This window comes from Dermacentor variabilis, chromosome 2 (assembly GCF_050947875.1).
Source record: "Dermacentor variabilis isolate Ectoservices chromosome 2, ASM5094787v1, whole genome shotgun sequence".
Classification (NCBI taxonomy): Eukaryota; Metazoa; Arthropoda; class Arachnida; order Ixodida; family Ixodidae; genus Dermacentor; species Dermacentor variabilis.
Window position 1 is genome coordinate 90,803,465 of NC_134569.1, and position 23,620 is coordinate 90,827,084.

General features: G+C 46.5%; 1 protein-coding gene across 3 annotated transcripts in view; it reads right to left on the reverse strand.

Annotated features, from left to right (window-relative positions):
• The window catches only part of ClC-a (chloride channel protein 2), a 152,464-nt gene that overhangs the window by 41,977 nt on the left and 86,867 nt on the right, over nt 1-23,620 (reverse strand). For 2 of the 3 annotated variants that reach the window (XM_075681263.1, XM_075681264.1), the window contains 6 exons: nt 21,718-21,868; nt 14,381-14,512; nt 13,206-13,334; nt 11,800-11,933; nt 7,492-7,569; nt 3,620-3,698 (listed from right to left, as the gene is read on the reverse strand). In XM_075681263.1, the coding sequence (XP_075537378.1) occupies nt 3,620-3,698; nt 7,492-7,569; nt 11,800-11,933; nt 13,206-13,334; nt 14,381-14,512; nt 21,718-21,868 (703 nt within the window). Of the gene's footprint in view, nt 1-3,619; nt 3,699-7,491; nt 7,570-11,799; nt 11,934-13,205; nt 13,335-14,380; nt 14,513-21,717; nt 21,869-22,860; nt 22,952-23,620 lie in introns of those variants that run through there. The other variant, XM_075681265.1, reaches the window with a different exon arrangement.

Below are 23,620 nucleotides of genomic sequence, written 5' to 3' on the forward strand. Positions count from 1 at the left end.
ACAAACTCCTGGACTGAAAACTTTTCGCAAAAGAAAGCACGCCAGGGGACAATAGCAGCGAGACATTTTAGATGAATGTACAGTCGATTACTATTTGACGCGAGCCTTATCTTATTTGGCATTAACCTTTTCTTGTTTTCTTTTTTTAAACATCATTTCGCTATGGGCTGACACATGCACTACTGATTACACTACTGATCCACTACTGATTACACTACTGACCGCTATTCCTGCGTCAGTCAGTAGTGTAAAGCATCACCACAGAGACAAGAACTCACTTCTGTGATAAGAACGAAAAGTTATCGTTGTTGAGCGCAGCTCAAGTGCCTCACGTTACATCGACGACGATTGAAGTATCGCCGAAATACTTTCTACGTTCACTTTTTGATTGAATAAAAAAAAAAGAAGAAAAACAACACATCACCGTTAAACGATACTCTGATCGCCGCAAATAACTCGAGACAACGCTTAAACGCTGAAAACACATATGGTCTAGGAACCAGCTACAGATAAGCCAGCGGTAGAGGTAACACCACAAGCCAAGCGAGAATTTCAGTGAATGATGCGATACATTGCAGTGCGGAAGCAAGACCCGAAATATACGACAGGGTCGTATATTTCGCAGCACAGCGCCGCACAGGTAGATACGGCCTAATGATTTACTCCGCCATCAAAAGTTTCTGGGTCAATCGTTACTGCGGTTTACAGCTGCCTGCTGGCCGCGCTGTTGCGGCCATGTTTTAACGCTCTCCGTACGCATACGCTATGGAAAGTGAGAAGCGCGGAGCGTGGCATAGAGCTCCCACAGCACGGTACAGCGATCGGCAGCCATTTTCGGGAGCGAAGTGGCCTAGGAACATTCAAAAAGGACGGAACCGTGGCTGGGGACACGCCAAGCACATATGTTTTGCGCCGTTTGCTTTGGGGTAGTGTATACGTGTGCTAGATTAAGCGCGCGGAACAGAATTTAAGATTATCGGTTTCGCCAGCAACGTGAAAAAACTGTCGAGGGCAATGAGGCGGAGTCAAGAGCGAAGAGAACAGTGTCGCCAGTGAAAACAAGCCACAAGCTCTCTTGCAGCATGGCGGACGTCTTTGTGTCGAAAGAGGGAGCTCAACTCACTGTATGATTTACAAAAAGGAAAGAGAACATATAAACAACACAAAAGAAAGAAAGCAGACAGCAAGGCAGGGACAGCGAGGCGAAACTTCAGTTACGAACCGTGACGTGTATGAAGATCGGCGCGAAAAGACAAGGTCTAGGACGACAGGCAACGACTAAAAGAGCAACCCTGGTTTGCTAGCATTAGTGGTATCGGCCCATCTCGCCGCCTGTATCGTTGAGTGCGTCCATTCACGCCAGAGTTCATTCGCGTCAAGGTGCAGGACCAACTAGTCTGAGCTAGCTGCTCGTTTAATTCAAGTTACGAAGTTCCGCTTGAAATTTCGATCATCTGTTGCGACCAACTTTTGGAAGCCACAGGCGCCGCATGCGGAAACTATCAGCGAACCGCAGACAAACACAGACGTCTCTGGCGCTCGCGCTTGTGCACAGAAATTTGGGGGTGCCTGTTAAATTATTCTTTTTTTTCTCCATAAAATGGAGGTGCAACCACCGGTACGTACTCGGCGCCATGACTTCCAAACTTTGGCCTCAACATTGAAACGATTCGTAGAACGTGAGGACTATGGAACATTCCTCAACTGGGGCCGTATTCTCGACCGACCGCTTTCGGATATCTCACTTCCTGTGCGCGTCGTTTGGCTAACCCAGCTGAAGATTGTAGATGATTGTTGCTTAACTGCAGATAGATGAGAAAGTAGCTGGAACACGCGGTTATAGCGGAAGGTATGGGACACCTTCTGGCAGCGTTTCCAAATGTAGGGATGTACGTTCCTAAACGTATGAATACTTCGACATTTTCGTTCCGCAGGGGCACTCTGCCACCTTCGCTGCACTGCGTAGGGATTTGTACAGCCTTTGGCGTTACCCACAATCGGCACGTACACTCGGCACTATCTTTGACAAATCGTATTATTGCCGTTTCACTTGCAGGTGCGCTTGCGCGCCTCTAAGTGACTACGGGACTACGGCACTTGTAAACTCTTCGTGAAATCTCACACTTTCGTCGCAAGCTTTGCGCAGTTACACGGCCGAGGCTTAAAACGAGCCAAATAATAGTACGGGTGCCGAAGAGCGTCTTTCAAACGTGTTTTATCAGCTATTTCCCTCGGTAACATCTCAATGATGTCTCTCGGTATGCCAACGGAGACGAGGAAATGACCTTGGCGCTCAGTGCGCCATGAATTCTTTGCAGTTTTCGTTGTGTTTTCTCCTCTGTATGGTGTTCAGTTGCTCATTCTGTTACATATGTATACGTTGCTCCGTGCGGAGACTGGCGTATAGGGATATCTCAGGACTTGCTTAAGAGGAAGATTTAGCTCAGGGGCTTTAGCTCAGGGAGAAATAGTTTTTCTCGTCAACCCCTGCACTAAATTTAATGAGGCTTCTTGCATTTAAAATAAAAAAAATTTAGAATCTAGTGACTGCTCGCAGCGAAATTTTGATTTAGCTCGTCAAACATTTAATTAATGTTGTTGAAAATCGCAAAATTTCTAGAAATCGAAACAATCAAAGTTACAACTCTGTAACTTAGCAATAAAAGAAATGATATCACTATTCTTTAATTGGCGTTTAATAGTAGATCTAACGCGGACAAAATTGATGTATTATACATGGTTCTGAAGAAAACCAATAATATGTGAGTAGAGCATTCGCAAAACTCTTGTAAACAATGTAAAATGTTCACATAACATATACATTGATATACTAAATTTGTCCGCTTTGGATGCTGTAACGCATGCAATTCACAGAACTGCGATAACTGCTTTCGGTGCAAAGCTACGAATGTGTAAACTTCATGCTTTCGTATTTTTAAAGCTTACCAATTCCTAAAAATTCCATTTAGAAATTCAGGCCCTAAATCAGAATTCTGCTTCCAATAGTCATAAGAATTTAATCTTGTCTCTCGAATGCAATAAACTTCAATTAAATCAGCCCAGTGGTTATCTTAAAAAAGGTTTCTGCGTTTTACATTAATTTATATAGACGGCATCGGAGATCGGCCCAAGCTAGAGCTTCCTCTTAAGGAGATGTATACATTTTTCGAGACCATAGACGACCGCTTGAGAGTGAACATTCATCTGCGGGTGCGTGCACAGTGGCTCCTCTTCTTTCAATCTCCGCCTTACATTTCTTCCTCCCTTTCCTTTTACCCCCGTGTGAGGTGGCCAAACGGACGAGGCCTTGGTTAACCTTGTTGCCCTTCCTTCCCTCTCTCAGGTGCGTAGAGATACTAATGAGGAATGGTTTGTAACACTGCGCCCCATCAGCGGTCGCTTCTTTTTTTCAAAGTTCACTTTAACGTCACGCAGTTTCCGCTTAGGTGCTTGCATTGACAAGGCGCCCGTAGCTCCAGCGAAGCATGAGGCTGCACGTACGACGCGCCATGCGCAAGCGAACGTTAACCCCGAAAGCGATCGATCACGAACATGATGGCCCCGGGAGTGACTCAGAATGAACTCCGAGGTGCGCTCGACCAACATGGGAGTGCCGTACCGCCCAGCGGAGCTGCGAAGGTGCAGGCGACGCCCACGGCGCAGGCTGCGGCGAGCATCTCGCTCGTCCGGGACTCGTTCTGGGGACCAGGTGGGCGAGGACAACGAGGGGTCGGCGGGGGAAGAGGGGGAGCACGTGGAAGAAAAGGGAGGGAGAACAAAAGAGGGAGTGAACGGAAATCAAAATTTATAAAGAAAACGAAACAAAACCAAAGTGAACATGAACAAAAAGACGCCAACACAAAAGTAACAACATCATGGTTCGATTCGTACGAAACGAACAGAAACAAACCGCGACGCCACTGCGCAGTTGCTCGACAGTTAGAAAGGATGAATCAGCAACGCGTTCACTAAATAATGGTGCAGTGAGAGGGACGTTAGTTACATACCAAAGCACTCGTTCGCTTGCCGCGATATTTCATGAACTTCACTTAAAACGAAGAAAGCGATCTGTGATGCCCAGTCTGAAGTCGCTCGACAGATGAATCATGCACTCAGATATTCACCAAATAATGACGCACCCACGAAAACACTTATCACATACACAGATTCACTGTGAGTCAACTGTAAATCAACCCTTTTCACTTACCCTGCGCCATCTGTGAAGGGAGCGAACGAGGTGAGGCTGAGATCACATCGGCGATGCGACTGATCACGTAGATTGGGAGTGTCGCCCTCTCTCGCGAACCACAGACGTCCTTGTTAGTTCAAGATATTAACGCTTATCGTTTAAGCGCACTAAATCACAAGGCATCCTTTAACAACTGTCCCGCTCGGCTGATTACTCCTGCAAGAGCTGATTACGTTTTCACTGGCCACAACACTGCAGATGTTGGCACGTATAAGCGTAAGAATCCCTCGTCGCTTTCATGAAGGTCCGAAGGGGGTACAAATGCGGCCGTATTTGTACATGTTTTCATTAACGAGAAGAAAGGGGGTTAACCGAGGGGCACGATTTTGTATTAATCATAAGAAGCCAACAAACAAAGACACCAAGGACAACACGGGGCAAATTACTTGTACTTACTAATTGAAATAAAGAAATTAGCAATTAATGGCACTTAATGTGGATGAAAGAACAACTCGCCGCCAGTGGGGAACAATCCCACATCTTTCGCATTACGCGTGCGATGCTCTACCAATCGAGCTACCGCCGGCGCCGTCTTCCCATCCACTTTCTGGGCTATTTATGTGTTACTGCTACAACTAACCCTGGAAGTGTTAGCCAGCGCCACCACTCACAAACCTTGACGGTGGATGTGGAACATCCTTTGTTTTTTCATCCTCTTTCAGTTCCATTAATTTATAATTTCTTTATTTCAATTAGTAAGTACAAGTAATTTCCCCTGTGTTGTCCTCGGTCTCTTTGTTTGTTGGCTTCTTATTACACGTTTTCATGGCACTTAGAACAATAAACATATAGCGATCACCCAGCAGTTATCTAGCGCAATACATCTGCTCAGCAATGAGTGGATCCACATTCGTGACTCTATTGTGAGTTCTGTAGCCGTCACAGACATCTTGACCAGCTTACAGGTCGTTCTGGACGCGTTGTCGAGCAATGGTAAAGTTTTCTCTTCCCTCCCCTTAATCGGTTATTTCTCATTTAAGATGCGGGACACTCCTTTTATGTACTGCCTCGATATTAGTGGGCATACGGTCAAGCACTAACAGCAGTGATAAGATGTTTCGATTGCTCGCAACACATCCATTTTATACCGCACTAAGGCCCAAAGAAAATAGTAATTGACCCAAAGCATCGTATTTCGCTAGGGATCGCCAGCTGCTGCTACGTTCGGGAGTGGTTATTGAGAGGCACCAGCGGCATGGCGAAATTACGAAGAGACAATACTCATTAAATATTAGCGCCTTCTAAACAACGCGCGATGTCGCAGCCGACTCGCACTTACAAAAGTACGATCGTGGAGACGCGTCTCGCCCTTTGCAAGAGCGTATGCCGCACGTAATCTCTACGGGACTACATGGCAATCAGCAGCAAGCCCAGTGAATAAATAACAGTTGAGGGCTATATCGGCCACGGCCTCTGTATTTGTGTTTCAACTTGCTTGCTCGACAGAGATATTGAATTATGGGTCACGCCGGAACGCCCTCCGTTTCCCGACTTGAACTACGCCCGCTCCCACAGCGAGCAGTCACCCAGCATGGCCGGACAGGAAGTCGACTCGGTGTCACGGTCACGGAACAAGATGGACAGCAACGTCGCGACTCTCCCATATTGCAATGCATTTGGCGCGGCCAACTAACGTCTCTGCGCCAGAACCCTCTCTGCCTCCACCAACTCCCTCACTTCTTCGCGGCATGCCAGGCACTATCGTCCCTCTCTCTCTGTATCTGCTAGCGCCGAACGTGCGCGTTTCGTGGCGGTCAAGTCGTGAAATGGGCGTGCAGAAAACCCTTCGAGCTAGCAGAATGTGCCCTGAAGTCTCCGTTCACACATTTACGCTGCAGCTAACGCACTGAGCTGCAGGTCAATTGATCCCTCTGCTTACCCCACGTTACTCCCGTAAGAGAGCACAACATCGCTACACACGACCACTTTACAGAAGACGTCACCACGTTTGGACGGGAATGGGGGGCCTGCATCCAGTAATTATAACTCGTGCATGTGGTTTGGCACAGTGGTTCAAGTCATATTATGAAAAAAAAAATGCGACCTCACAAAGGGGAGAAGGAGAAGAGTGCTGCCGCGTCCATAATTAGGGTGACACGTTACTTAGGACTTACGTAGATATTCATGTAACTTAAGCTTGTTCGAGCGACTTGCTGTCTTTCGAATACATTTCAAGGCAGGTATTGGCTAAGCTGAGTTCAATACATATTCAGGTATCTGAATGTATTGTATCTGAAGGAACTACAAAACTACTTCCAAATTTCTTAAAAGTTGATGGTCGCAGCCACATGTGAAAGAAATAGAGGCTCTTGTGAGCTAACTGAGCGTTGTTATTATTATTATTATTATTATTATTATTATTATTATTATTATTTGCAAAAGTTGGCTTTACTTTGTTTTCAATAGCACATAAACCTGAATCATGGAATTATTTCACAACTGTAACAAATTACTTTACCTAGTCTTTTTATAAGAAGCCAACAAACACTGACACCAAGGACAAAATAGGGTAAATTACTTGTGCTTAATGAAGAAACGAGACGTAGCATGTGTGGGTTTATTGACCGGTTGCCTTCACCCAAAAAGATCACGTTTTCGTGACGCCTGCGGCAGAAAGGATGTTCCACATCCGCCGCCAAGGTCTATGAGAGGCGGCGCTGGCTAACACTCCCAGGGTTCCACTAGAAAAACATAAATACCCAAGAAACTGGACGGCGAAACGGCGCCGCGGTAGCTCAATTGTAGAGCATCGCACGCGAAATGCGAAGGTAGTGGGATCGTTCTCCCACCTGCGGCAAGTTATTTTTTCATCCACTTTCATTCCCATTAATTTATCGTTTCTTTATTAAGCACAAGTAATTTCCCCTATGTTGTCCTTGGTGTCAGTGTTTGTTGGCTTCTTACGATATGACTAATAAAAATTGGGCCCCCTCGGTTACCTCTTTTCGTCTCGTTTTTTACTTAGTCTTTGGTGCCTTACACAGTTACTTGACCTAAATAAATTTTTTCGAGTGTCTTGCACGAATTTCCTACATAGAAATGCATTTCGCTTGCAATGGTGGGCGTACTTGGCGCGGTTGAGTGCCCGCCACGGTTCGTTTTTTTTCCTTCGTGGCGCCGCATGTAGCGCGCCGCAGGAACGCAGCGCGCTCAAGCACGGCCTCTAAGACACCCAGCGCATCGATCTCGGAGGACATGGCCCGAGCGAACAGAGCACAGCAAAGTATACGGCGACTACTCACCTCGTAGATGCCCTTGAAGGAGGCCACGATGCGACTAAGAGACATGGCTATCATACTTGATATGTGCACAAATGGTCCCTGCAGGCAACAGAGGTCGAGGCATGAATGAATTACCACGGGGTAAAACAACGCTGCACTTTCAACTTAAACAACAAAGGCGCAAGAACGAGCGCCAGACGGCCAGTTCCCTCGGCCCAAACTGGCGCCGCGCCCATTATTTTCCTAGTATATTGCTTATATGACGGACTGAAGAATGGAATTACAGGGTTCCATCCAAAATGAATTCACAGGTTATGAGAGACGCCAGAGGGGCTGAGGGCGTGGGACTGACTTCGTCCACACGGGATTCTTTAACGTGCACTCAATTAGCACGGTATGTGCGATGAGTGTCGTCATAAAAATGAAGGCATCTTTCAGGCGTAACATCCGTGGATGATATGCATGGAGCATGTATAACATCTGCTATGTGCTGCGCAAGCTCATTTTTCTATTTCTTCTCCTTTTCTTCTTTCTTTTTTTTTTTATTAAGGCATACGTTTATACTTCCCTTATTTCATGAGATTCACTTGAGTCTCACGCAACGAGCGGGTATCGGCAAATAACTTGGAAATAGGCTACGAAAACCCGAACTCTCCCGTCGACGAAACTCGGCCTTCATAGTTAGTATAATAGATAATGGTTATTTTACAGCTAAGCTGTCTATGGCTAGGATCCCGGGATTTCTTCATTGCGTAACGTCGACAAAAAATCATCATCATCAACGGCTCGTACCCCCAAATTCTATTGCACATACCCCCGTAAGGCAGAGGCTACAAGCACTCAGCAAAGTGAAGCGAACAGTGCACACATTCTTTGGAATCACGCACATACAACATACAAAACAGCATACGTTTCAATGAAGAACAAACTGAAAACAAGCATCCGAACCACATAATTGATGATAAGGCGCTCCTGCGCATACATTCAAAGTGAAGCACGTTGCTGTTCACACATACATTTCCCGGCAAATATTACTGTTGCGCAGGCTGCCACGGCAACGGCAGCTTGACTATAGCATACGAAACAGGGAGTGACGTAACTACACTTTCGTACGTAAAAGAACAACCTGCCTAGCAAGTGATTTGTGTTGTGAAAGTGCGATGAGAGGGCCACGTATATTGAGGACTCCTGAAGAGCAGCGTGCATACGAGGCGCGGCGAATTTCTTTTCTCTCTGGTCCACTCTCTGTAGGTGCACGAAGTAGCGGCGCAAGCCAATTGGTCGCAGGTCGTCGGAACGTCTTAGGCCAATAATTAGGATAAGTGCATGTGGATGTCGCCTCGTGAATAATTTCAACCTACGTTGCAATGTGTATTTGTTCTAGTTGTCATTTTCAGCTTCGCTGTCCAAACGTCTTCACAGCGTGGACTGGAAACCATTTTTTTTCCTCTCGTCATTTGGTTCATTGTCAGCAAACGGAAATTTGCAACATTTGGCCCTCACTACTGAGCACACAGCCTATTGACCCTTTTCGCGAAGTAGTTTACTCTAGAGAAACGAGATGGCGCTTGGGGCGGCGCGCCGAACGTTGCCTCAGCGAAAGCGCACGAATACGAAACCATTACCTCTTCAGCCCTGCTTCTGTGCGATCAGCTGTCGGAAATGCAACTGGGTTTTAGTTAACGCATTGTGCTCCATTCATGCTGCAAAATATGGAGCGGTGGAGTGAAGGCGTGCGCAGTAGTTGGCTGCAAACATTGTGACTGGCATATTAAGGAATGGTATGAGCCTGAATGTCTAACTTCACGACCCGCTGCTACATAGGGACTCCTGCGCTGCCAACTCTTCGCGATGTGCGGCTTCCCTCAAGGATGAAGAAAGATTTCACTCATCCGCCAACGTTGTAGCGCTAACCTCCAAGAAAAGGACTTGCACGGTGACAATTAAATGGATTAACGCCGCTTCCTGGCATATAGTAAGTTTCTCGCACGTTATCTACACACATCCACTCCAACTCACACGCAAACTTACGCCCACTCCATCGCTAACGTATCAAGAATAGGTGAACGGGCGCACACTTGAACTAATGCGCCAAATCATGGTTGACGGCTGCTACACCAACAGCACACTAATGTTTGAAGTTGAACGTTTCGTAACCGCGTGCACAGTAAGCGAGTGACTAGCGATAATACGTCTTTGCTACAAGCTATTACAAACCACAGAAGATCTACGTCCAAAGTTTTGTGTGCAGCAACAACACAAATCTGCTGCAATTGAGCGCACATGCGAGCATTTAGGCGGAAAATAAGAAATCGAATAGTGATCGCACCGAGGAACTTTACTGAATCAGAAACATGACAAGCTGCTGCTTCAAGGTGTTTGCAAATAAAGAACGGAGAGCTAAACACAATGATACTGGTTAAATTCATAAGACGAAAGTTAGGATAACTTGGAATACATTTTAAGCCCCGCTTTTATTAGAAGCACCGTATACGCTGCTCGCACCGTTTGTACAAAGCGTAATAAGCTGCGAAGGCGCTTACATGTCATTTGAAGCTGTAGCCAAAGATTCGCGCGTCGTCGGCCCAGTCAGCGTCTACGATATCCGCCGAAACAGAGGTTCGCAGAGCCGCACTGGCGTCATGTACATCCCTTGTAAACACAGGGGCAACGGAGGCAGCTGAGGCAAGCAATGGACGCGTCACCCCGTGATCAAACATGGCAGCGCCCACGGGATTGCCGTGAAAAGAAAGGGTCAATAGGCCGTCTTGATTCCGTGCAGCAAAATCAACGAAAGGCTTGGTCCGCCACGTAGCAACAACTTCATATTGTTGCTTTGGTTTGCTTTGGTTTGGTTCATACGTATGCTTGATAAATTTGGGACAGATTTTAATAACGTAGCTACGAACAATGCTCACAAAAGGTGGACACATTTTACAACTCACGTCATGCCCCAATGCAGGAAATACTCATACTGTAATTACCACTGCAGCATTTCCCTCCCCGCCGTCTTCCCACACATTCCTTGTATTTTCTTTCTGTTGCGTTACGCACTGGCTGCCCCATGGAGAATGCAATTGTGAAAGTGCGCAATCAGGCGCGACTTACGCTTGAATGAGTCACACGAGCCCAGTAACAAACTGCAACGTAAAGCCCTTCAACGTCGCTTCGACGAAGGCAAGCAGCTCATTAGAAAAAGAAAAAGGTAAAAAAAAAAACTAAGTTGTTAGCGCCTTAATGCACGTTGCTGAGTCACTGCGATCAATTCACAGCAGCAGCAGCAGCAGCCCAGGATACTACTCTGGACATTGTCAAATTACGGCATATTGTCAAATTCGCCATCTCGTAAGCTCTCATTGGATAACAAGCCAGCTACGCCGTCTCTCATTGGCTGAAAGCGCCAACATGGGAAACTTAACCAACATGGCGGAATCTGAAGATGTCCACAATAGCACCCCGAATCTAGGGAAGGCTACGGTTGGAGCCTGTCAAAAAAATACTACTCAAGAAAACGTATGCGCTTCTCTCGACTTAAGGACCCGTTTCAAGTAAATAAAGTGCGTTGTTAAGTTCAGCGCGTACCGCGTGTACGTCTTCGTCTTGTGTTGAGTCTTCACCATTTATAGATTAAGTAACAACTCCATCAGTAAGCGACTCTTGTGAATTTCTTAGCGAAGGGGAGACCAAAGAAAAGCCTTCATACACCCTGTCATAAACGGCAAGGTAGCTTTTTCGCAATTGCATCACGCTTCTCTGCAATGCATCATATGTCAACAAGTAGTTAATCTGGAAATGTCAGTGCTCCTAGCAAAATTAGCTTTTCGAACTGTGCATGTGGGTTACACGAAATCGCTTGGCATACAGTAAACAATTAACATGCGTTTAGCACTTATTTGAGGCTTTAATGATGAGCATCATCGAGATATCTTGGGCATTCCGCTTTGTGAGAAAGTCAACAACGTTTTTTTAAAAGAGTCTGTTCGGCTTGCTTTGAACGAAAGAACATCTCCCACAGTCGTCATTAGCTCGGCGCCATTGGCCGCGCTTCTGGTTACTTACTGAGTGTTTATGTTAAAGGCTCCAATGTGGTGGTTAACGTAAACAGACCTCCAAGGCTTGTTAGTAAATCATCTTCTAATTTATTGAAGCCCTGGCACAACGACACGGACACAAAATGTATGTACGTACATGAGCGCCGTGTGTAGTATATCATGTGCCTTCTACATCCGTTTCGTTGCGTCAGCTCTACAGACAAGATTGGCGAGCGCGTACACAGAGCGGCGCGCGATCTCGGAGGCAAAGCCGCAGGCACCGCGAGAACTGGCTCACCTCTTTCCCGAGCGGCAGCCCGCTTCCGAGGGTGCAGGTGAGGCCGATGATCTTGGCCACCAGGGCCCTGAAGGTGAGGTACTCCTTAAGTACGACTCCGCGAAGGATGGTCTTCATCTCGGGTATACCGGAGCCTGCGACGAGAAGGATGGCTTATACACTAGCTCACGCAGACGTACTCGGTTCTTCGACTTCCCCAAGATCCTATTTCCTCTTTCTTCGCTGAAGAAATACAGAAAACGCTCTGCGAGAGCGATCTACCAGTTTAGGCTCATTGATACTCTGCCGCTCGAGTGAAGCGACATCTATGGGTCTCGTCACCCAACCAGAATGAAGAATCAGAAGCTCTTCCATTATCCACTTGTGACTGGCCTTTCCCGCGACGCCGTCTGAATGTAAGCTTCACGGAAGGATCAGCGGCGCACAACAGACGAGCTCTCCTCCCTTATCAAAACCCGCAGCCGGCCCTATAGTTACCGATTGGCTGGTACGAGTCCTGGCATTCGCTGCACTGAACGGAGTTAGGCTATAGTGTTTCATTTTAGCCTTCCTTTAGCACATACATGCTAATGCAGAAATATGTCAGAATATTGGAAGCCGTAAATTCACGAGAAGCCGCGCTTCTGTAGGGACGTTTTACGACGCTGTGTTCGAACACAGCGTACAGAAGTTTTATTATTTGTATTGTGACCATTCACGGACTACTAGAAACGCATACTAGAATAACAGCGCTGGTAGTGAGGTGTTGTGACGCTGAATTCAACCGGAGCGCATCAAACTATTACTGCAATGAGAGCCTATGTGCTGCTTAACTGCTGACACAAACGCATGGGCAGTAGCATAGCTATGCATGAATAGTTACTCTCTCTCTCTCTCTCTTTTGTCGAGAACAGCATGAAGCACGAGGATGTTTCTGACGTTTTGAAGCTGAAAAAGCCACCTCCACAAATGCTGATGCTCCCGTCCACATCTTCAGTGAACAGATATCCAGAAAACTGCAATAGGCTAAAATTCTCAATTGAAGTGACCGAATACCTCCCACTTCACACGCAGATATGCCCCTAGAGACGCAATGATCACGACATTAGTCGTTTATATTTATTTATTTTTTCGAACAAAGGATTAATGTAATAGAAGAACGTTTCTAATGAATTAATGTTGATCAGATGTCGCGACCATCGGTGCTTCCGGTATACAGTAAAACGTTTACGCCTATGTTAGAGAAGCGTGCTGTACTTTTATATATGCGGGGGCTTGGTACTCCCACTAGACAGTGTCTTTAAAACGTTCAGCTTCAAAACCAAACGAAAGATAAAAAGGAAATAAAAGACGTCGCACGCAAAAAAAAGAAAAAAACTTCAGATAACTCAGGTCATCTGCACGCTAAGCTCCCTTTGCATACGTACCTATTGCTTGCGGCGCTACGGTGTGAGCAAATCCAGATGAGAATAATATTAATAATACTGGGAAGAAGACCCAAACAACGTATTTTAATATTAAATTGTCCGTCAGATCTCTGTGTAGCCATCTTCTTGCTGGGAAGAGAAAAAAAAATGGACGCGAAAGAAAGTCACTAAATTACATACACGTTGCACAATGCACATACGCACTCCCACACTCGCGCAAGAAAAAAAAAAAAACGCTAAAGAGTTGAAAACAATGTCGAGCTCCGCTTGACTAAAAATAGCTCAATGTCGAGTTCTGACTGTATTTTAGTGGACGAAATAAAGAAACTAATGAAGTGGACAAAGGCCCACCCATGGGAAGACTCGTAGCACCCGTCATCATCATATATCGCGTCAAACAAAAGGAAATACAACTCTGAGCAGCATTTGCTTGCGAAAGCCAATACACTGTGAGTCTGTTTTTTGTTTTGAATTGTTATGGTCGCTATCGCTCTACTTTATTCAGTGCTATTCACCTCACACAGACAAGGCTGCATTAGAGCTTCGGAGTACAAGCCTCAAGGTGAAGTAGATCACGACAATATAAAGTCAACATATTATTTATTTATTTATTTCAGAAATACTGCTGAGCGTAAGAACTTAAGGCATATGATTAATTAGCTGTGGTCGAAATTGAGACGCAGAAAATAATGAGGAAAATGGAAAATCAAAGAACGAAAAGATGACTTGTAGCCGGTGGGAGCCAAACCCACAACCTCCGCGTTATTCGTGCGTTGCACTACCAATCGTGCTACGGTGACGGCCACCAATCCAACCACTATATTGGGTATTTATGTGTACCAGACGTGCCAGCCTTGGGAGTGTTAGCCAGCGCTATATAGGACCTATGGCGGGGGCGGCTGTGGAACACCATTTTTCGCCCTAAGGCGTCACGTGATCTACAGCACGTGAACTTAGGAGCAGACACGTGGCTCTCCTCCCCTTACCCTTCATAATTTTCTACATTTCAAGTTCAACAACAGCTAATTCGAAGACAGCGTACATAGCTTTTATCAATCGTATTGTGACCATTCACGTACTACCGGAAACGCATACTAGAATAACAGAGCTGGTAGTGACGCCGCTAATACGTGCAGATCGTGGTAGGGCGTAAGAAGAAGAAGGCGGCAACGTACTCTTGAGGAACATGGAGATACCGTAGTCCATGGAGAAACTGATGAGCGACGAGATGACGCCGAGGAGGATGAGGAAGACCCAGTCCTCGCCGAGGCGGGCGAACGTGTGTTTCCAGATGCTGGACAAGAAGTCTGCGGGAAGGAAGGACATCGAGAGAGAGTGAGAGAGAAGCAGTGCGGGTCAGTCGGCACAAAGAAAACTTCCAAACGTGACTGATGTTACACAATAAAGGAAAAGTTAGGTTCAGCTGTAGAACTGTAAATTTCATTGACAGAATTATTAATAAGAATTTTTTTTTTCTGTAGAGAGTAGAGTCGCAATAACTTAACGATTATATTCCAATGCCATTCTTTTTCATGCTTTGTCGGTGGTCCTAGAGACGCTCCGCCTATACCTTATCACAAGGATCGGAAATCTGTTATTGGTTGGTGACAATAAAGGAATAACATCGAGCGAAAGGAATACTTACATTATACCAGCCCAGAGTCATAACCACTTTATTCGCGGTGTACGCGAGTTACTTTTGCCGCTTCTGCCCCATATAGTGGCCGAAGAAAAAAAAAATAAAAGGAAAGGAACACGGACATGGTGCTGCGGGTCAACTAAACACTATCCTTACGCAGTGTGGCTCTATTTCACTTCATTCTGCAGAGTATTGCTAAACACGACTGCTTCACTGAAGACGCTACCATGTTTGACAGGATGTGCCGCGTTCCGATGGCAATGGCCAAGGAATACTTTTTCGACATTCGTAATATGCCTGTAGCCAATAATTAACTCGTGCACGTGCCCTAAGTCAATGAGTCAAATCATTTTTTTAATGAAAAAGCGCGACATGACTAACTGTACGCTAAATCGATATTTGATTACGCCTCAATTACGAGCAGTAACTAGGAGATAACTGATCAAGGATCATCGTACTTCCTTGACACTCTCAATGGAGTCTGCAGTGCCTTGGAATTTAATCATGGGAGTGGGACGAATTTATTGACAGTCCCATCATAATTCGTTACTAAAAAAAAAAAAAGAGTAAGGCAATGTTTCTGAAACTGTGAGCCATTTCAGAGCAGGCGCAACCTTGCTATCAGGCGTACGAAGCATCAGCGGCAAGCAGCGGCAAGCAGCATGCAGGTGGCAGCGGAAAAAAAAAAAAAGAAAAAGCAATGTGCGCGCACGCCGAGAGAATGCGCATCCTGCCGCAGCGTTGCCGCTGTGAGAAAAAAAAGAAAGATTTAAAAAAAAAGCGCATTCCACGGCCGCAGGGAGGCTGCCGCTGGCGTTGCCGCTTCGTTCCGGCTATTGTGGCAGCCGCCAGCGCGCGCCGCCCGACCTCATTAGCCAACCTCTGGGGCTACGTCTCGGCTGGACGCTCCGGGAGAAAATGTTACGTACAAGCAAAAGTTTGAATGCATAGATGACGTTTGCGGCTGCCGCATTCAAGCCATCCCTGTCGGCAACACGCATATGACCCGTAACTCTCTTATTCGATAATACCACATAAGTGAACGCCATGGGTTTTTATAAGCAAGATCCCAATTGTTTCGTGTGATGTTGTTGAATGTGGGAGTTTCATGGGGTGTATGTTTTTTTTCTTCTTTTTTTTTTTGAAATCGAAATGTAAAATACTCGGCGTATTGTGACACGCAATAAAGTTCTTCAGCACCAAATAAACGAGGCGAGAGCTGGGACCCAGGAGGCAGCGGAATTCAAGAGCACCCATGTGGAGATTAATATACAGAAAGGCAAAGCAACAAATTAGGCTGGTGTGCGCGATGGTGGAATAGAGCCGTGAGGGAGAAAAAGAAGAGTGCGCCGCGAGCCCTTCCCTCTATGGCAAAGTGACACAGCGTTATCTACTCGTACAGCTTTATGCAGCTCCGCAGACTAAGGTTCCGGGCGCACAACAAATAGCGTACCCGGCGATGCATGACAAGAAAACTGTTTACAGCGCAAACACATGCAACCACAAAGTATAAGGGACAGGACACAAGCGCTTGTGTCCTGTCCCTTATACTTTGTGGTTGCATGTGTTTGCGCTGTAAACAGTTTTCATGTCAAGTATGCACCAACTCGCCCATGCAGAAAGAAGTTTTAATGATGCATGACAAGCACGCGCCAAACTTAAAGGGACACTAAAGGCAAATACTAAGTCCCCGTGGACAGTATAAATACCGTTCCAGAAACAACGCAATGCTTGTTTCGTACCAAGAAAAGACTTAGTTTACGAGAAAATTTCATCTGAAGGGTCCGAATTACTTTCTCGAAATTCAAATCTCCCGCCACCCAACCGGGGGAGAGTTGGATTCTCTGCCGCTTGCAGTTAGTGTGAGTTTACGAGCCAGCAAAACCAGCGCAGCGCTACGCGATCAGGAAAGTATTGAAACGCGAAAACGTGGGCGGCGCAGAGTCGAGCGAAAACGAAACCTTTAGACCAGCCGCGTCGTTGTCAAGGCTATTTCCTATAGTTATTTTTTCTAAAAATGAAATAGAAGTGGACAAGTAGCATTTCATTTCGTCTTATAATGCAATACATTGACGTTTTTGTAACCAGTGGTCGAGTACTAGCGACAGAATTTAACAAGGACTGCTTTCGTCATCGGGCAAGTACTTGAATATCTCGGGGAAGTCTCTAATCATGTCCTGCATTTACCTCAATTTCTCGGTTATTAAGGCTCCGTTCGCGATAATATTGACGCCTTAGAGATTCTCGAGCACTAGTCCATCACTTTAGCTTGACTTAATATTTGCCGTTAGTGTCCCTTTAAGACCAACACGTTAGCTTACGTTCAAACGACAGATATCATGCACATGAATGAACACGAACACATTTTTGTTGCAGACGTCCTGCATTTAAAGAAAGAAAGAAAGAAAGAAAGAAAGAAAGAAAGAAAGAAAGAAAGAAAGAAAGAAAGAAGGTTGACTTTGTTTGGTCGGTACACGTTATAGCTAATCAGAGCACGTCAGCTAGTTCCGTTTGTCCTGTCCCGTGGACTGTTACTTTATGGAACTAAACAACGTTCTCTTCTTAATTCTCTTTCTCTCTCTTTCGCTCTATGTTCAATGTATTGTGACGGCAACGACAAGTCCATTTGTGGTGGCGTCACTGATTAAACCTAAGTGTGGCCCCGGCCTTCCGTCGCCACTGACAGGGTGTTCGCTTAGCGTCGATGCGGAGACACACACCGCGGCCGGCTCCGGATGCGGAACCTCCCATCCCGCCGGGGGACACCGCCGCCTGTCCGTGGGCCCTCGCACCGGCAGTGCACGCTTCGTCGGCTGCGCGCGACCCCGAACGAGCGCGCGATACGTTGCTCTGCGTTCACCTCGCGCGTGCACGTGCGTGTGAAAAGGGGGGGTGGCGTAAGTAAGGGCACGGGCAGCCCCTAAAACCGAACCGAATAAACGCGGCCACCGGTGTTGCGTCTCCGCCGGTGGCGGCGAAACGCAAGCCGGCGCGGGCGCGTCACGCTCCGTCGCCTCGCGTTCCGCTTGATGCGGGCCCCTCGCGCGGAGTTGGGCCACCCGCCGACGGCGCAACGTGTCCCAATGCTGCACGCGCTACGGTAAAGGGGGCGGTAAAGAAAAACTTGCACTCAACGTAAAATGACTGATTGGTGCTAATCGACGAGCTCGAGTCCCTACGCATTCACCGAGAACAGAGCTCTCGCTTAGTCGACGTAAGCGTACGGGACAGGGTTGGTATGCTGCACTGCCGCAGCTCCCAGTACGTAACGAGCTCCGTTTAGAGTTCGTAAATTGCATTCATACACTGATGACACGAAGGAAAATGCTGTTTGTACAGGTTTGCACACGCACACACACAACTCATCGACGCTATACGTCCACACGTCGCCTCCATCGGCGCTATCTGTGGTTATGTGTCAGCCTCACTGAGGGACTTTGACTCAAAGCAGGGGCGGTATAACGCCTGGCAAAGCATGCGCGAGCAACACTGAATCAGTAAACACGGGTAAACAAATCTATCGAAACTTACTTTTCATTCGTTTCTCAGAAGAAAAAAAGAAGGTCGATTACTACAGTGGAGAAATTTAAAGCCAAAGTTCCCTTTCCTAAATTTCGCGCCGAAACTCTTCCGTAGCGGCACGTCACAGTTTGACGTCACTGATTTCATATTCTTTTCGTAGAGGTTTTGGTGGCAGGATAGTATCTCGAAACTTGCTACGCGGTTGAGCCTTTGGTATTTACAGAATGCAACGTAGGCTCCTCGTTAAGCGAAAAACATTTATAGTGAGACCGGCATGAGCAGATGCCATCGAAATCCGCGACGTCACGACAGCTGGTGCGGGAACTCGACGGCGACGTCGCCACTAGTCTATCGATCGCTCTTGCGTCCTTTTCAGGCACACCGAGCCTCTGCTTACGCTAAGAGAAGAAGCTTGGGGTGTAGAAGTGTAATTTAGCAGCACAACTCGACTTGACATTATTATTTAGTGGAATGCAGAGACAATAAAGAGAGAAAAAGAAAACAATTTGGTTCACGTAACGGTTCGGTCCGAAAATTCTCCGACGAGAAGTATCCTGGCACTGCGCCCCCCCCCCCCAGTTCAATCTATACTTTACCGAAAAATTTTCCTCGTTAAATCGAGCATAGAGTTTGCCACAAAGATTACTAGAGCGAACTCTGGCGCTGCGAACGTTACCCTATACAAGAGACATGGCTTTGTCTAATCTTCTTGCTTGAAGCTTCAAGGATTCTTGCAATCTTATACGCTTTCTAAATGCGTTAGCATTAGGATTGTGAGAAAGAATATATATATATATATATATATATATATATATATATATATATATATATATATATATAGAGAGAGAGAGAGAGAGAGAGAGAGAGAGAGCTCCTGAACAGCACTGCGATGTGGCGAGATCTCGAAGGGGTGCGACGTAAGTCCACCGCATTTCTTTCGAATTTACCGCTACATCCCCGCTGAATTTTTCTATCTAAATTGCCAAGCACTCATAGATTTCTTTTTAAATTCTAAACACAGCAAGGCCACTAGTACCTGCTCTCATGCGTAATTGTCGCGAATAGTCGAATTTCTATAACGCAATATTTTCTTTAAATAAAGAAAGATCAGTCTGCAAAGTCACAAAGCCGTTAGAATACAAAGGGACGAAGTTCAGGCAAATCCATGCGCCACACCCGCAATTCCCACGATGGCAGAAGCGCCATATACCTGCAGCTTCCGTCGACACCAGCGCCAGGGTTTCCCCTTGTAAGTTTTGCAGGAAACTAACGTATATGGGGAAGCTATATCCCTATTGTAAACTTTTGTCGCGGAAACTCGGTCGCATTGCCAAAGCATTCGATTACACTGCCTCTCTGTGCGTTTCCAAGGTGAGAGGCGAGGAACCATGACCGCCTCCTTGAGATGAACGAGCACGGACGTGCGACCTCAGAAAAGTAAGTTCTTTATCTGTTTGCCCGGCAACATGTATGCTGGAAGTATGAGCCGCGGGCCAATAAGCCTCTATTATGCTATGCATCCGCCCATTCAAAACTGGTTAAGAGAGGTATCGTTCATGCTTGCTTGCATAATGCACTAACAAAATCCTGTTATCATTTGATAGAACCTAGTTTCAGTTCGCAGATCGCTCGGTTGAGGGTGGCAGGGTACCCTAGCAACTTTCTTGTCTCAGTCTCGGAGAACTTGCGTATAGTAAGTTAAACACTGATCCTCACAGCATTGAGCCTCAGGTACATGATCGAAGAAACAGCACAGCTGTTATCCCTTACGTTCATAGGATCTCCCACTAACCTTAGAAAATAGGACAAAGAGCAGCTATCGATGTTGTTTTCCCTGCTCGAAAAATAACTTGCACAGCTTTGCGTCAGAACTAATCCTGTTGCTAAGGAAGATAGGTCTTGCAATATCAATCATAGGAAAAAGTATACAGATACCCCTGAAATGCGGTAGGTCTTACTTATATAGGGCAGACGGGTAGCTGTCTCAATGTTAGGTTACAAGAAGATAGCAATAAAGCGCACAAAGGGCGGGAAGGGTTTCTAGGTGTACATTGCGCACAATGCGGCTGTATTCCGCTGTGTGAAAAAACCAGTATCTTAGCTAGGGCATCCTAATGATGACACTAGGCTTATCATTGAAGCAGCAGCGATCACTGAAGGTGACTCGGTTGGTAAACCGTCAATTGCATTAACAGATAATGAGAGGCAAGGACGACCGCTGTCACCGACAGGCGTTATTGCGTGCAGAAAGCGTACTATATATACCGCCCGCGAGTGCTACACGGCGTTTTTTTCCTCGCGAGTGTATAGTGTTCCGTGCATGCATCCGATCAAGGACGCTTCCGTGCGATTTTCCCGCGTCACACTGCAAGTCGCGAACAGCCCGCAGCCGTGTATACACACAAGGCCGTATATATATCTGTAGGGCGCGCACTATAACGCATCGGCAAGGTGTCCTTGGAGCCGCGTCGGGCGGATCTGCGTCCCAATCCTGTATTATTATACGCGCCATCACGACACTAAGTCGGTCTCCTCCTAAGCATTCCTTTTTTCTTTTGTTTCTTTGTTTCTTTTTCCAATTTTTTGGTATAATTCGTACGACACGCATCCCCACGCCTGCATGTCTATAGAGCGCTTCAGGCGGTGGACCGCGAAGCAAGAAAGAAAGCAGTATTTCTGGACAAGTGTTAGACCTGCTCGAAAATTGGTATAAAACTGACTACGCCAAACAAAAAAAATATTTGCACGTTAGCGCTCGTTTTCTGCCTATTTCTCTCCCCTGTATAGGCGCTATTTTTAAACCCTTGCCAATTTTTTTTTTTTTTTTTGCGCTGCTGCTCCACTTTGGAGGCAAGAGATGCTTTTAGCGTGTCCGTATATACATCATCATTTGCGCAACAGCGGAACACTACATGTGCAGACGTTAGCGGCAGCCCTCGTGGCACCATCGCGCAACGCCGAATTCAAACAGGTCTACAGGAAAGCGATTTTTGCAATGGCACGTATACGCCACATGTATACAGCACGTGCTATGTGCTATTTGAGCTTGAATTTCGCGCCTCGCCGTGGCACCATTCGCGTCACCGCACCGTATCACTGATTTCCGCGGGCTAAGCATTCTCATGCACGGAGGAATCCCGGAAGTCGCCCTGGCTGAGTTTTCTTTTCGAAAGCAATAACGCATTACTGTCTCCGAGAGAGAGAGCGAGAGTGAGCCACCATGTTTTACAAACACATCGTGAGGTGTTACTTTCGCGAACAACAAAAAGCAACAACAAATGCACACAACGTATACAAAAAAAAAAAAGCAGAAGCATATAGGAAACGGTAGCACGCATGCGCTGCACTCACCGAAGCACTTTCGCTGCCACTCCGGCCGGTACGGCTTGAGTTCCTTCTGGTCGAGCTTCTCCTCCTTCTTGCGCAGCTTCTCTAATTGCTTCAGCCGAAGCGCCTCGGATTTGGCGAAGGCCCCTAGGTCCTCCTTGTACTGGCCAAACATCTGCGACGAAGGGCAAGCGTCGAGGAGGGAGGGAGGGTAGTGGTAAGCACAACTGCTCGTCCAGGGAAAAAAAAAAAAGAAAAACTGGGATACTAAATCGGTGCCCTGAAGAGGAGCGCGAGAGATCGAAGAATCTCGAATGAAAAGCTGGAGTTTCCTTTTTTTTTTTTTTTTTCACTCGGGAAGGAGCCCAATTGGACTGTAAAGAACAAATTGCGTCAAGCAAGCACGGAAAAATCCAAGGCCCACACTGACATCTAAGCCTCGTATCGATAATACGTCCCATACGCTGCAACCTCCAGTGTATTTCCTTTCTTCTGTATCTTTTGGAAGCGTATGTCTATGTCTATTTTTACTTCTTGGGACAGGGCTAACACACGAAAGATATAAAAATAAGAAATAAATAAATAAAGATAATAACATAACATTTCTTTAAAAAAAAAAAAGAGGAAAGCAAGAACTTCATTAATTTCGACCACATGTTTGGGGTTTCAAGGGTATAACAAGATTTAGATATTGTTACACGTCATACTGTAGTGGTCTTTTGAGGTTGCAGAGACAAAATACAAGAACACAAAACGCTTCCAAGCCTATATGTGCGCGTAACAAGAAGGTGTCGTAATACTTACACCCGAAAAAATCAAGACACTGCTTTTAGCTGCATCGTTCGACGAATGCAGCCTATGAACAGAAAGTATCGGAGGCTGCACGCGAACAGGAGACAAGGGGGTACGCAATGTGCAATGGAATGTTACTCTGAAGCTCTGCAGGACAAATGAAACAGCGCTCAAAACGCGTTCTCGGGTTAAGCGCGACAGCGGACGCATACATCACGTATACACATTGTATGTACCTCTCGGAATGGAAACGCCCAGCTCTTAAGCTACGACGCTGCTGCGTGGCTTTATACAGGTAAATGAGGATCGCCACACTGCAGCGCTACGGCGATGCTGTAGGCCGTCGGCGTGCAAATGTTGCGTCCACCTACTTACCCACGGTGAGAGCGGTCATTGCGAGGGTCAGCGGTCGTAGTTGAAAGAAGACCAGCTGGCACGGCGCCGTCCGAGGGTGGTGTCGGCGAGCCTGCGAGCACGCGCAGCCCTTCGAGCAGTGTTGAACGCCCGACCACCGAGGCCGGTAGCCATGCATGCTTTTGCTATAGGACTTCGAAATTTTGCAGTGAGACTTGTCCCCCACCAGTTACATTGTAAGGTCGCCATCTTAGCGTTGCCCTTCTTCCACCCATTAACAATTACACTGGTTATCGTTCGAACAAAGACGACGTACCGATATCGCGCGTTAGAATAACATCCGTCCGCTTCATTGCGGCGCCACTTTCAGACGTAGATATATATAGCTTCCCGGGGAACCGTCACAATTCGCACTGAATGACTGTAAACACGCGCGAGCATTGACTCGCAAGTAATATACGAGTATACCCGCTTTCCCCGCGCGCTTGTGAAAATCCAAAAGGCACGCACCTAGATTCTGCAATGCAGGCAGTGGAAGCGCGAATACTATGACACACATACATGCATGCATTCACTTATACTAATAATGAAAGGTTGTGACGTTATCGTGCTCACGTGCCACCCTGAGGGAATGTTGGTCTAACGTTTCGTGAAGAAGTCCACAAGACGCCGCGTCAAAGACAGGCAATCAATTACAACAACGCGAGCTTATAATAACCGAAGAGAACGATTGCAGAGTGCGCACGCACACGAGGCGTCGGTTCTATTATAGTAATGCGAA